Raw genomic sequence first — 12,415 nt, 5'->3', positions numbered from 1 at the left:
TGAGACTTGGCCTGACATGGGACCCTGCTTTTCACTTCCTATGCTGAGTTTGGCCCCATGACTCCTGTCTTCACAGCCTCATAGATCCCATGAGTGAGCTACTCAAAGGCAGTGTTGATGTTACTGTTGCTCTTGGCCAAGGTCTCAACATAGCGAGCATCCGAAGAGGCAGCCAGCTTCTCCCTTCTTCCAGCATCACCTGTTGCTGAGCCACCAGGTCACTTTTGGGGCCTACCTCCAGGAAGAGCACATGGAAGGGTCTCACTTTCTCCAGAACCTCCTGATGCCACTGGCTGATGCTCTCCACGGATGGTTTGTTGGTGAGATCAAGCAGCAAAAGACCTCCTTCCAAGTTCCGGTGGCAGGAGCAAGTCAATGACCTTGGCAGCCAGGAAGGAATCCAGAATTTGTTTTGACTCCTCCATTCAGGACAGAAAGGGGCAAGGGAATTGGGGCAGTTTAATGGAAAGAGCTGGGGTGGAGTTAAAAGGCCTCAATTCTTGATTGGCTGTGTGACAGGTAAGTAGCTTCAATCTGAGTCTTGTCCTATCTTTATGTTGAGGGGCTTGTTCTTTCAGTATCTGTAAGCGGTGCTGTGTCTGTTGTAGGTAATGGGCTACAATGGTGAGCAAAGACATAGGGCACAACCCTGCGATTGGATAAATGTCACACCGCCTCTGGGACTAGGGCTGCCAGGAGAGGCTCACAGGCCTGGGGAGGGGGTTAACTGGAGGGACCCAGGTGAAGGAGAGGAGATCTCGATCAAGGAGAGAGCGCTGCCCATGTGCCGGCCCTGAGGCAGTGCAGGGAGGAGAGCTGGGCCAGGTCCTATGGTGCTTTGTAGGCCCCAGCAAGGAGGGGGCTTTACCCAAAAAGTAACAGAGCAACTGAAGGAGTTTAAGTGGAAGCATGACATGGTCAGATTTGCGTTTTCAAAAGAAAAGATCGCTCTGGCCAAGCAGTGGAGAGCAGGGGGAAGAGAAAAGGCAACTGGGGAAGTGGAAGTTTATCAGGAGGCTGCTGCCTGGATTGAGGAGGCAGTAGTCAAGCAGATGGAAGGGTAGATTTGGAAGACGTTTAAGTGGTGCACTCCCGGGCCTTGGTGACCGGAGGTGGGGTACAGGAGAGAGGAGTGTCACCAAGTGGTCTGTAAGGGGCCTTCTGACTTGGTGTGTCTCTCTGGTACAGCTCAGTCCTCCACTCTGGGCATGAGGCCCTCTAACTCGCTCAGCTAAGTAGCCACTCCCACCTGACTGATTCTCAGAGCTTAGCACAGTGCTGAGCACACAGAGGACTTAGCGCAGGCTGAGGAGCGCGAGGCGGAGCAGGCTGGTGGATCCGTGTGCTTGTGTCGGGAGGGTCTTTGTTGAGCACTTACCGGGTGCCATGTGTGTGCTAAGCACCTTCCCTGGATGAGCTCATTGTGTTCCTAGCAAGTCTGAAGAAGAATGTCTAGTATGTGTCAAGCACTTTATTTGTAATATCTCATTTAATGCCATTTTCCAGTGAGAAAACTGAGAGTTTAAGTAATTTACTCAAGACCACACAGCTGGTAGTAAAGATGCTGAGGTTTCCCCTAAGACCATCTGACTCGGGAGCCTGTATTCATCTGTGCCCTTAACTGTCTCCCTGAGTCCTGTGGAGACAGAGATGGCAGTAACTGAAGAAAGAACAGCATATGCAAAAGCCCGGCCGTGTTAAGAACTCAGCAAATCAATATGGTGAAAGTACAAGGTGAAACCTTAGGTGAGGATGGCCAGAGATAAGCAGAAAGTAGTGGTGCAGTCCAGGGGCCTTGCTTTGGGCCTACTATTTGTGTGTGCGTGTGTGTGCGCGTGAGAGTGCGCACATGGCACATATCTTGCAGAGGGTGGGAGGGCCAGGAGCCTGGCTCTGGGCTTCCTACCCCTCTTCAGCCTGAGCAATCTCTCTCTTAATTGTTGGACATTGTAGGGCTATGAGAAAGATCCATTTGACAAGAGGATTCTGATGCTAAAAACAGGCATATAGACAAAAAGTTTGAAAACTACTGTACAGGTAATGGAGAGGCAGTCGCATTTTGGATGGAGGACTGATGCAAGTATATTTGATGTTGAAAGCCAGTGGCTGCCGGTGTGGAGACTAGAGTCCGAATCAGGCAGGAGGGGGACCAGCCAGGAACTTGTAGTTAATTTGGACTAAAGGTAAAGGAATAAGGCTCGAGAGGTTTTCCTGAGAAAGAACAAACCAAACAGCAGGTTGGGGGGTGGTTGCAACAAGGGTGAGTTTTGAGAACACAAAAGGAGCCTTGTGAACCAGGAAGCCATCCTGCAGAGCATCCCCTGTGTGTGCATGAGGTGAAGCAAGGAGGGCAGAGCTGGACTAAGGTCTTAGTCACCTCTAGTTAGACAAGAAAAGGCCCCTGGAGTCATCCAATTGTAGCTCATTTCACAGGTAAGAACACTGAGGTCCAAACAGGTCATGTAACCTCTCCAAGGCTGCTGGGTAGGCCAGGACTCAGGTCTGCGTTCTTGATCCAGGCTCCAGCCTTCTCATGGGGGTCCATCCTCAAAGACACCCTGGTCTTAAAGAGCTACAGTCCAGGGGGTGCAAAAAAGATACAAACAACAGAGCTTGAACCCTCCGAAGAAGAGAGCCACTCAAGTGCCCTGAAAACTCAGAGAAGGAATTGTTATATGAGGTTGGGCCAAACCTTAAAGGATGAGTAGTGTTTTGACAGAGATGGAGGAAGGACATTCCAGGCAAGGGAACAACACATGCAAGACACAAAGGGGGCTTATTAGCAGAAGAAACTTGGCATTTATGGAGCAGTTAGCACACATCGTCATGTTTATCTGTCTAACAAACCTGTGAGGTGGGAATCGTTCTTTCTTCATGAAGAGACTGAGGCTCAGAGGTAGACTGAACAGACTGAGTTTCCACCCGGATGTCTTCCGTCCCAGCCTGTCCTTGGTGGGCAGGATGGGTCTTCTCTGTACATGAACTAGGTTTAAGTAGCTCCCAAAAAGGGTCCCGTGGGTGACAGACTTGCTCTGTTCCTTCTGAAGGGCAAAGGGGATGGATTCAGACCTAGACTGCGAGGTTTTCAGGATGAGGAAGCGGCTGAGTGAGGCCGAGGCCAGGGCGCTGACCCTGTGGAAGCGGCTACGGCTGGAGGGATTAGCCGGGGTGCCACCTTGCCGAGAGAGCTTTGCTTGTCCAGAGCAGCGTGGGGACAGGCCTGAAGGGGTGATTCGGGAATTTCACCCTTGGTAAAAAAGCAGGGCCCAGTCCACAACTCCACAGAGAGGTGACAGCCTTTACAAACTTTGTTAGAGTTGGGAATCCTTATTTCCCCAATGTGTTTACTTCAGTAGTCTCTGTTCCGTTGCAGTGATTAATAGCAAAACCTTTGGGAGGAAGGGGGCTTCCATTTTTGTATTCCTGTTTGACAAGTACTGCCTGTGATTTCTCATCCTTTCTAAGATCCTGTGAGGTAGGTATTATTGTCCTCATTTTACAGATGAGTCCACTGAGGTTGAGAGAGATGAAGTGAGTTCCCCAGGGTCCCACAATTATACACAGTGGAGCTGGGCTTCAAACCCAGGTTTGACTGCCAAGCCTGCCTTATTTTTGGCAGCTGGGATAAGGTGATGGCTGAGAGGAGCTGATTCTTACCCAAGTGTTACAGGCATATGAGGCAACACAGGGAGAGGGGAGAGGGTGGGGCCGTCCAGGCGAAGGAAACAGCTGTGCCGAGCCCAGGGCTGCAAGAACTTCTGAATTTGTCAGGACAAAGTGTGTGGGGAAGCAGCAGGTGCCAATTCAGGAAGGGCCTGGAATGGGCAGAGAGGATTTGGATGTGATCCTGTAGATGACGGGGAGCCAGTGAAGGATTTCTAGGAGAGCAGCCAGGTCACATCTGTACTTTAAAAAGATCCCTCTGGGGCGATATGGATTGCTGAACCACAGGGGACACCCCAGAGACCTGAGACCCTCAAGAGGGTGGCACAATCTACACTTGAGACCAGGGGGCCTGACCTGAGGGCAAAGGCAGACTGGGTGTGGCACCTGCCTGCCCCCTGGACAGCAGGCCAGCTTCTGAACAGTGGTGAGAGGTGAGGCCTGCCTTCCTCCATCTCCTCCCGACCCACTGCTGCTCTCTGCTCTCCTCTAGTCAGCAGGCTGGGCAGGGCTGCTTCCCATGCCCGGCCAGAATCACACGACCAAAGCCACTTACAGCCTCCAAAAGCTTTGCCACAACTGAGGGTCTTGTGAGGGCGGGATCAGAGCCCCAGGGCGTAAGGTAGGACCTTCCTGGCCTGGCCAGAAGTAGTGACCAAGGCTACTGGAATACTGAGCTGGCCTGGGATCACCAACTGAGCCACATCAGTTTCCTGTCCTGGACTTTAGATCTCTGTCTGAAATGGACAAGATCAGCCCAATCTCACAGGGTTGCTTTGCAGTTAATAATAAGTCATAGAAACAATAATAAATAAGCAGTAGAAACAGCTCATTGTGTGAGCTCATATATGTGGCAGGAATTCACATTATGCAGCATTTAATCCTCACAACAACCCTGTGAGATGAAAACTATTGTTATCCCCATTTTATGGATGGAAAACCGAGGCCGAGAGAGTTAGAGAAATGTGTGACTCCAGCCTGCTGCACATTCCTCAGGGGAGGCAGCTGGGACAGTGCAACATCTCTTCCTTCCAGATGGACCCAGATGGCTTCGGGCTGGTTCTCCGAGGCCCCACCAGGATTTTGAGAGGGGAGGAGATTATTCTCCAGGGATGTGGGGATTTGTTTGGAGCACCCGACAGCAAAACCCTACCCCTATTTCCCAAACAAGGTTCAGTTTAGACCTGTACAGGGAACGTCTGGGAGACTAGAAAGCACAAGGGTCACTCCCTGCTTTTTCCTTCATTCTAGCTGCTCAGATTCCCTGTAAATTCCTAGAAAGATGCCCGTTCCTTTTTGCCTTGTTCCCCCTCACCCCCGACTTACTGGCTTCATTTCACCTCTCTGGGCCTCAGTCTGCACATGAGTAAAATGGAATAATAGTCCCTACCTCTCAGGGTGCCTGAGAAGCACTCAGTGCTGTTCCTTCTGCCCAGATCTCTGCTCCTAGGTTGGCTCCTCCTCCAGGCGCAGCTTGAAGGTCATCTCCTCAGAGAGGCCCTCCCTGACCTCTGCTCTCACAGAGCCCTTGTCATTCTCAGTCCCATTGCCCAGATCTGTGGTCTCTAACGCAACTGGAAAAACTGGAAATCACCTAGTTCGAGTGTTAGTTTTTTTCTCTCTTCCTCCAGAATATCAGCCCCAGGAGGGCTTTTCTGTTATGTTCACTGTTGTATCCCTAGAACCCAGAACAGAGTTAGATGCTCATTGAAAAGAGAAAAATTTGATGAAGGAATGATGGGCTCTCAAGCCAATTGTTTCCCTCTCCCGGTCCAAGCTTCCCATGTGTGAAATGGGGAGAATCATGCCGGCCTTGCAAGAGCATCATAAGGATGAGTGGTGATGTTTTAAAAGAGGGCGCAGAGAGGAGGCAGGGCACAGGGAGACCCCACCCCTGCCCAGCCCCGGGGGCAGGGAGGGGGGAAGATGCGGAGAGACTCACTCCCATTGAAAATTTACTAAGAACCCTAGGAAGGAGGGATTACCCGTCACACAGTGCCGAGGAGGAATGTGAGATTCAAGGTGGTGGAGTAACTGGCCCCAGGTCACAAGTGAGGGAGTGGTTGTGTGCTTTTTTGCTGTGTCAACTGTCCATGCCCTTCCAGCGCCCACTGGCGCAATGAGACCCCCAAGACACCCTCTCTACACCTATTGAGAACGTTCCCAATAAACACCATCTCCTCTGTGAAGCCTTTTGCCTCATTGCCTCTGCCTAGCAATTCCTGTGGCAGGATATTTTCCCTAGGAGGGCAGATTCTGAAATGGAGATCAGTGTGCAGACATTTATTAGGGCATTCTTGAAATCAATAACTGTTGTGGGGAGGAAGAGAAGGAAGGACTGAACAGAGGGAGAATTTAGCTCTGATGTTGTCCCAAAAATGGCCTCAATCAATCCCAGGGAGAGTAATGAAGCTGGTTTTGACCTTCAGAGTTGTGCAGAGCTGGGGCAGGCCTTTGAACACCCCCACACCCCTCACCCCTGCCTCTAATTGATGGTGGATATGGGCTGCTCTGAGGGATGGGCAGTCCCCAGAGGGTGCTGTGAGCTGTGCTCCATCATCTGGCAGCCCTCCCAGCAGCTGGGGGAGAGGAGGGTGTGTGTGTGGGGGGGGGGCAGCACTATAGGGTCTTTGGCCCTGAAGAGGATCTTGGTGGCTAATCACAGTGTCTACTGTGTACCCAACAAGGGAGCTGCTCAATTATGTTCATCCCTGCCTCCCAGGTCCAGATCCAGCCCCTGGCCTTGGAATAGGGGCAGCGTGCAGCAACCCTGGATTTGAGGGCCAGTTAAGACTCATCCAAGCGTGAGAACCTAAGGGGGACTCTGAGGCAGGCTCACCCTGAAATTCCCTGCACCTGTCCTCACCTGGGCAGCAGCGTCCAGACGCTGAGCATCTCAGCGTCCCAGCCCAGGAACACTTCCCAGAAATGGCCACATCCCAGCCAAGAGAGGAAAGAGTGGTGATGACAGTTCTTTTCATTGAATTCGAGCTGTGTGGCCAGCTCTCGTCAGGCACATCCCATCCACTACCACTTCACGCCCACGATCCTCTGAGAGGGTGAGGTCTTTTACGAGCCCCACTGGCAACTGGGAAACAGGCTGCAGGCCAGGAGGCTGCACACCTGGCCTCTCAGGCTTTTCTGCCAGAAGAGTGCTGAGCTCTGTGACCCCCCACCCCAAATCCAAGAGGCGTGGCTGCATTAAGCTACTGTTTTTAATAACCCTCTGGATACATTCTGCCATTTGCCCTCCAGAGAGATCCACACACTCCCCATCCCACCACTTCTGAGGTTGGCACTGCTTTAGCCCTTCCCTCCTGGAGTCAACACTGGCACAGGCCTGGGTGCTGCTTCCTGCTGGGGGACCTGGGGATTTGAGTTTCATAGAAGAGCTGGACCCAGCCCCAGTCCTCCTACAGCTTGATGTCCCCCTGCTGCAGGGCCTGCTGGATGGCGTCCACCAGGGTGTCGAAGGCCAGGTCCACATTGCAGTTATTTTTGGCTGAGGTCTCCATGAAGGCCATGCCCAGGGAGGCAGCCAGCTCCGCTGCCTCCTGGGCAGAGACACAGCGGGTGCTCTGCAGATCACTCTTGTGGCCAACTACCAGGAAGATGGCCTTGTCGTGGCCCTGAGTGGCCATGACCTCCTGGTGCCAGTCTCGGATGTGTTCAAATGACTTCCTGTTGGTCACATCGAGGACCAGTAGGACACCCACTACATTCCGGTAAAAGGACCTGGTGATGCACCTGATGCCTTCAAACACCCCCCGACCCAGAGGCAGGACATCCCCAGTATCCAGTAACTGCCTCGCATTCCCCACCCCACCCTCATCCCCCACCCCAACCACCTCAGCTCATTTCACACTGCCCTGTGCTTCTCTGTTGCTGGTGTCCGAGTCTCTCCAAAGAGAATGCGCGCCCCCCACTTAGGGAGCAAGTTTAATTCACACACTCTCCTGACCATTCCTCTATTCCTGGAGGAAGACTTATGTTTTCCTGATTGCGGGGCTTAGCTTCCCATTCTCTACGGCAGACTCCTATGCCTCCTTCAGAGCCAACACAAATCCCTCTTCTTTCACATCCCTCGCTGGCTCCTGTGGGCTCTCGCACACCCAGGGCATTCATCCCTCCAGGTTTCTGTGTCCTTGTGCACCTCCCCCTTCCGGCGCCAGGCCTGATGCTCCCTTGGGGTAGGCACCAGGTCTCAGGCATGCGTTGGCTGAGGGGCTTGGCCCACCCGGCTGTGTTCTGTCGGATGAATGACACGGAGCATAGGACCCGAGACCCAGGGCAGGGACCCCAGCCCTTTACTTGGGCCCAGGCAGTTGACCCCTCTGACCCCCCCTCTCCCCTGTCCCCAGGCCCCGCCGCCCCGCGCACCTGAAGAGCTCCTGGCCTGCGGTGTCCCAGAGCTGCAGTTTGACGGGCGGCCCGGCCGGCAGCTGCAGTTTGCGGCTGTATAACTCGACGCCCACCGTGGGATCCGGCTCTGGCTCTGGCTCGGGCTGCGGTGTCCGGGGCGCGCCCGCCACGCAGCGCCACAGCAGCGACGTCTTGCCCACGGCCGCGTCCCCCAGCAGCGCGATGCGAAACTGGTAGCGGCATCCGCCCTGCTCCATGGCCCGCGACTCGCCTCCAGCCGCCCGCGAGGCTCTGGGCCGGCCCCGCCCCTGCCTGCCCCGCGGCCCGGAAGGCGGTGCGGGCCCAGCGGAGCCGCCCCGACGGCGGCGCACTGGGTGCCTGGGACTAAAGGCCCGGGTAGGGGCGCCCCGTGGAAGCCGGGCCTGGGCAGGTTACCGCCTCTCTCTGAGCCTAGATTCTCCTCTATAAAATGCGGAGAATACAATACCTACTTCACAGGATGGAGACGTTAAACTAGATGATGTGCGGGGAGGACCAGAGGGGACCACACCCAACGCCCTGGCGGGAGACTGATCCCGCTGGGGCACCCACTTCATTCATCAGTGGGAGTGGTTTCTCCGCAACCCACTCTCCGGTTGGGTCACCAGTTGGGCCCCTGCTGCTGGACGTGGGGACACCACTCTAGGATGGTTTGTAAGTGCTCCTTCCCCACCCAGGTGCCCCTTTCCCCGGCCGAGGCCTCCCGTTCAATGTTCAGGTTCAGTGTTCCAGCAGCCCCCCATGTTCTTCAGTGTCTGCCTGTGCTGGGCCCCAGGGCCCAGAGACGTACCCCGACACAGCCCTGCAGAGGCCACAGGACAGACGTGGACACTGCGGTTCCAGAGGGAGGATGGTTGTCCTGGGCACTGCACAGCTAACATTTATGAGGCCAGTCAGTTCCTTATGCTTTGGGGGCAGCAACCCTTTGTGAGGGCCAGAGGGTGCCTGCTCTAGAGCCGAGGGCGTTGAGGCTCTAGATGCGTGGCCTGGCTCAGGTCACACGGCCGAGCTGTGGCTCATACCTGAGTCTCGGTCTTCATTACCGAAAGCGGACTGCAGATCAAGCACCGAGAGGGCTGGGGTGTGGTGGTGGGGTCCCACTGGTCAGGAGCAGGGCAAGGCTGGCACATCTGCTTCCAAGACCCACTCCTCCCTTCCCAATACGGCCTTCTGGAAGCCTCGGACTTTCAAGGCTGAAGTTCTGGCTGGGCCCAAACAGACCACTCGGGTGGATTTTACCCTTTTAACTTATTTTGTCAAATTGGTAGTGGTGGGCAGGGGAGGAATCCTTACTCTTGGAATCATATCACATTTACTCCTCACACGACCTTGTAAGTAGGTATTTTTATCTTGCTCATTTTTACAGATGAGGAAACTGGAGCTCAGAGAAATGAAATAACCAGACCAATGTCAGTCAGTGAGGAAGAATGAGACTAGCTGCCAAGTCTACCAAAGGCCAAACACTTGCTTTGTCAGTTTCTGAGCGTACCGTTTGAGGATCTTGGAAGGCCCAGATTTCCTTCTGGCTATAAACAAATCAATACGAAGCCATTTGATCAAGTCTCCAAGTAATCCCTGCCAGTGGTCACCTGCATGGTAGAGCCTGAAGGGTGCTGAGTCTCTGCTTGCCCCCTTCCTCCAGAAGTAGGAAAGAGAGCGAGCCTGAGGATCCGGGAACCATGAGGAGCCCAGGAAGGGTGTGGGTACCGGGGGAGGCATCCTCCTGGCCAGCTCTGCCCAAACCAACAGTCTGCCCCACCCCCACCTGCTCACTGATTCCTCCATCAGGTTGTTCTCACCCCCTTGCTCTGTTCAGCTGGAAAAATATTTCTTGTGTCAGGTCCCTGCTGAGGTTTCCAGACCCTTCTTTACCTACTACTGGTGCTCTGAGCTCCAGCTGTGCTGAACATCTTCGCTCTTCTCAGCCTTCTGCCCAGAACACTTCTCTTCTGCTCCTCTAAAGGCTTGTTAACTCCAACTTCGCGGTAGATCCTCAGGTTAGATCCACGTCCTCAGGAAGCCACTTGCTGACTGGCTGCGAGGTCACATGCCCTTCTGTCTGCCGTGATGTCGTGTCCCCCTAGGCTGCAAGGCCCTTAAGGGCAGGGGGCTATGGTAGTGATGCCGGGGTTCTTGTTTGTGGGGTAGAAGAATGAACTTAGCAAACAGTCAAGGTAGGAGAGCCAGGGAGAGGCTTTTATTGAGACATACAGTGAGAGGACAGAGCTCCTGGCTCACGCCAGAAGGGGGCAACGGTGCGTTGTCTAGGGGATTTACAGGTGGTTAAGAGACAAAGCACTAGGGATGCAGACTCAGCAAATGGTCTCTAAACGTTTATCTTTGAAGAGACACTAAGCTTCTTATCAGTTTCCTGGACTATTTTTCAGAATTAACACAATAAATGTACTGCCTGCTCTGATTCTTTCCCAGAATAGCAGCTTCTTGGTTTGGGAGCACATCGATCAAGACTGCCTGTCCTGCTCCCAAGGTGGGCTGGGTTATTGTCTGTTTGTAAGAGTAAGTTAAGAATCTTACTTCTTAACTTCCTGGGTGTTAAAATGCAATCTTATCTTTAAGGTGGAATCCTTCCTGCCTTTTATTATGTTGTTTGTGACTGGGCCTGCATGCTATATTAATTGCCCAGGTTATATATTACTTGATTAGGGCTGAAGGAGGAAAAGCAGCCTCTGGGCAAAGTTAAAGAAGATAGCTGAGCCTTTTAGCAGGCTAAAGTAAATTTTACAATAGCTTCATTTAACTGACACAATGAAGACATGGGCTATGCTGAGGTACTTTCTTATCTGGGGGATGTTCAAACATTCCAGGCCAAGTTACTCCTGGCTTTTAGTTTTAACTAATCTCACTGAAGAATACTTATATTCCTAGTGTGACATTTTACTTTAGAGAATTAATGTGACTCTGACTTTGCTTAGTTGTTTAATGTGGAGTTTTCATAGGGGTCTTTTTCCAGAGGCCCCCACCCTACTCTGACTACACCCACGGTCCCTGTCTCAGTAGTATTCTCTGTGCTTGGCACAAAGGAGGAACTCAGTAGATATTTATGGTTGCATGAATGAATAAAAGTGGGTAAGTGCTATTCATTCATTCATTTATTCATTGTTAGTCAAATACCACAATAGAGCTGGACTCAGGGATCTACAGGGTTAGAGAAGACCTCTTGGAGGAGGTGATGCTGAAGGTGAGCCTCCAAGGATAAGTGGGAGTTGGGGAGGTCAGGGAAGAAGGGCGCTCCAGGCACAGCTGGGCAAAGGCAGAGAGGCACAAAACAGCTTGAAATGCAGTTTGAACCCAGCCTTCCCAGGAGCCTTTGTGGTCAGTGCCCATGGACAGTGCAATGTCAGCAACAGACTCCTGAAACTTCCTCTCCTAGACACCTGGTACTTGAATCCAGATGTAGTTTGATCTTGCCATTGTCTTACTATGTGACAGGGGTTGGGAGTTATTTCCCCTCCCCAACTTTGCTTTCCCTTCTGCTAAATGAGGCAAGCCATGATGTCCACATCACAAGGTAGTTCTGGAGGAGCTGTGTAACAGCAGGTAGGGTTATGTACATTTGCATTAGACAGACCTAGGTTTTACTTCCAAGTGCCACTTACTAGCTATGTGGCCTTGGCCAAATTTTATTCATTCATTCATTCATTCATTTAGTAATTATTTCAGTAAGGGTTGGCCATCTCTTATATACCCGACACTTTTACAGCAGTGAGAATGAAAAGATACAATTCCTATTCTTGGGAGCTTACATTGTGATGGGGAAGACAGAAAATAAATATATATAGTATGGTGTTTAAGGGAGCAGAAAGTGTTATAAATACAATCAAGCAGGGTAATGGCTTGAAGGGCATCAGAGTGCTTTATCAAAATGGGGTGGACTGAGGAGGTGACATTTGAACAGAAAACCAGGGGAAGTGAGGGAGTGAATAGTGTGGTTATATGTGATATCCAGGGAGGGTAGTTCTAGGCAGGAAAAACAGCAAGAGCAAAGGCACTGAGGAAAGAGAAGGCAAGGGGTGCTCCAAGAAGAGCAGAGAGACCAAGAAGAGGGAGCAGAATGAATGAGGGAGCAAGTGATGGGTGATGAGGGCAGAGAGGAGGAGGAGCCAAATAATACTGGGCTTCAAAGCCATCATGAGGACTTCAGTTTTTATTCCAAATGTGCTGGGAAGTCAGTGGAGATTTTTGAGGAGGTAAATAGTATGATATAAAAATAGTTTCCTTATTTTTTTACATCTTTATTGCAGTATAATTGATACACAATGAATTGCACATCTTAAAATGTACAGCATAATGAGTTTTGATGTAAGTGTACATTCATGAAAACATCACCACA

General features: G+C 52.0%; 1 protein-coding gene and 1 long non-coding RNA gene across 2 annotated transcripts; both read right to left on the bottom strand.

Moving 5' to 3' along the window:
• Positions 1–1,456: 1,456 nt before the first annotated feature.
• LOC130683327 (uncharacterized) lies at positions 1,457–6,210 on the bottom strand. The gene is made up of 2 exons (XR_008996940.1): positions 2,848–6,210; positions 1,457–2,572 (listed from the first exon to the last, which is right to left on the bottom strand). It is a non-coding gene; the product is annotated as an uncharacterized LOC130683327 (long non-coding RNA).
• Positions 6,211–6,781: 571 nt separating this feature from the next.
• RAB42 (RAB42, member RAS oncogene family) lies at positions 6,782–8,546 on the bottom strand. The gene is made up of 2 exons (XM_036914994.2): positions 8,044–8,546; positions 6,782–7,410 (listed from the first exon to the last, which is right to left on the bottom strand). The coding sequence occupies exons 1-2, from the start codon at positions 8,280–8,282 to the stop codon at positions 7,077–7,079; spliced, it is 573 nt and encodes a 190-aa protein (XP_036770889.2). The 5' UTR covers positions 8,283–8,546; the 3' UTR covers positions 6,782–7,076.
• Between the last annotated feature and the right edge of the window lie 3,869 nt (positions 8,547–12,415).

This window comes from Manis pentadactyla, chromosome 4, assembly GCF_030020395.1.
Source record: "Manis pentadactyla isolate mManPen7 chromosome 4, mManPen7.hap1, whole genome shotgun sequence".
Taxonomy (NCBI): domain Eukaryota; kingdom Metazoa; phylum Chordata; class Mammalia; order Pholidota; family Manidae; genus Manis; species Manis pentadactyla.
The sequence above is the reverse complement of the archived record's forward strand: the minus strand, read 5'-3'. Positions and strand labels throughout refer to the sequence as shown.

Coding starts and splice junctions, on each gene's coding strand:
- RAB42 (XM_036914994.2), bottom strand. CDS start 8,282: ATGGAGCAGGGCGGATGCCGCTACCAGTTTCGCATCGCGCTGCTGGGG. Junction 7,411..8,043: donor GCAGGCCAGGAGCTCTTCAG/GTGCGCGGGGCG, acceptor TGAAGGCATCAG/GTGCATCACCAGGTCCTTTT.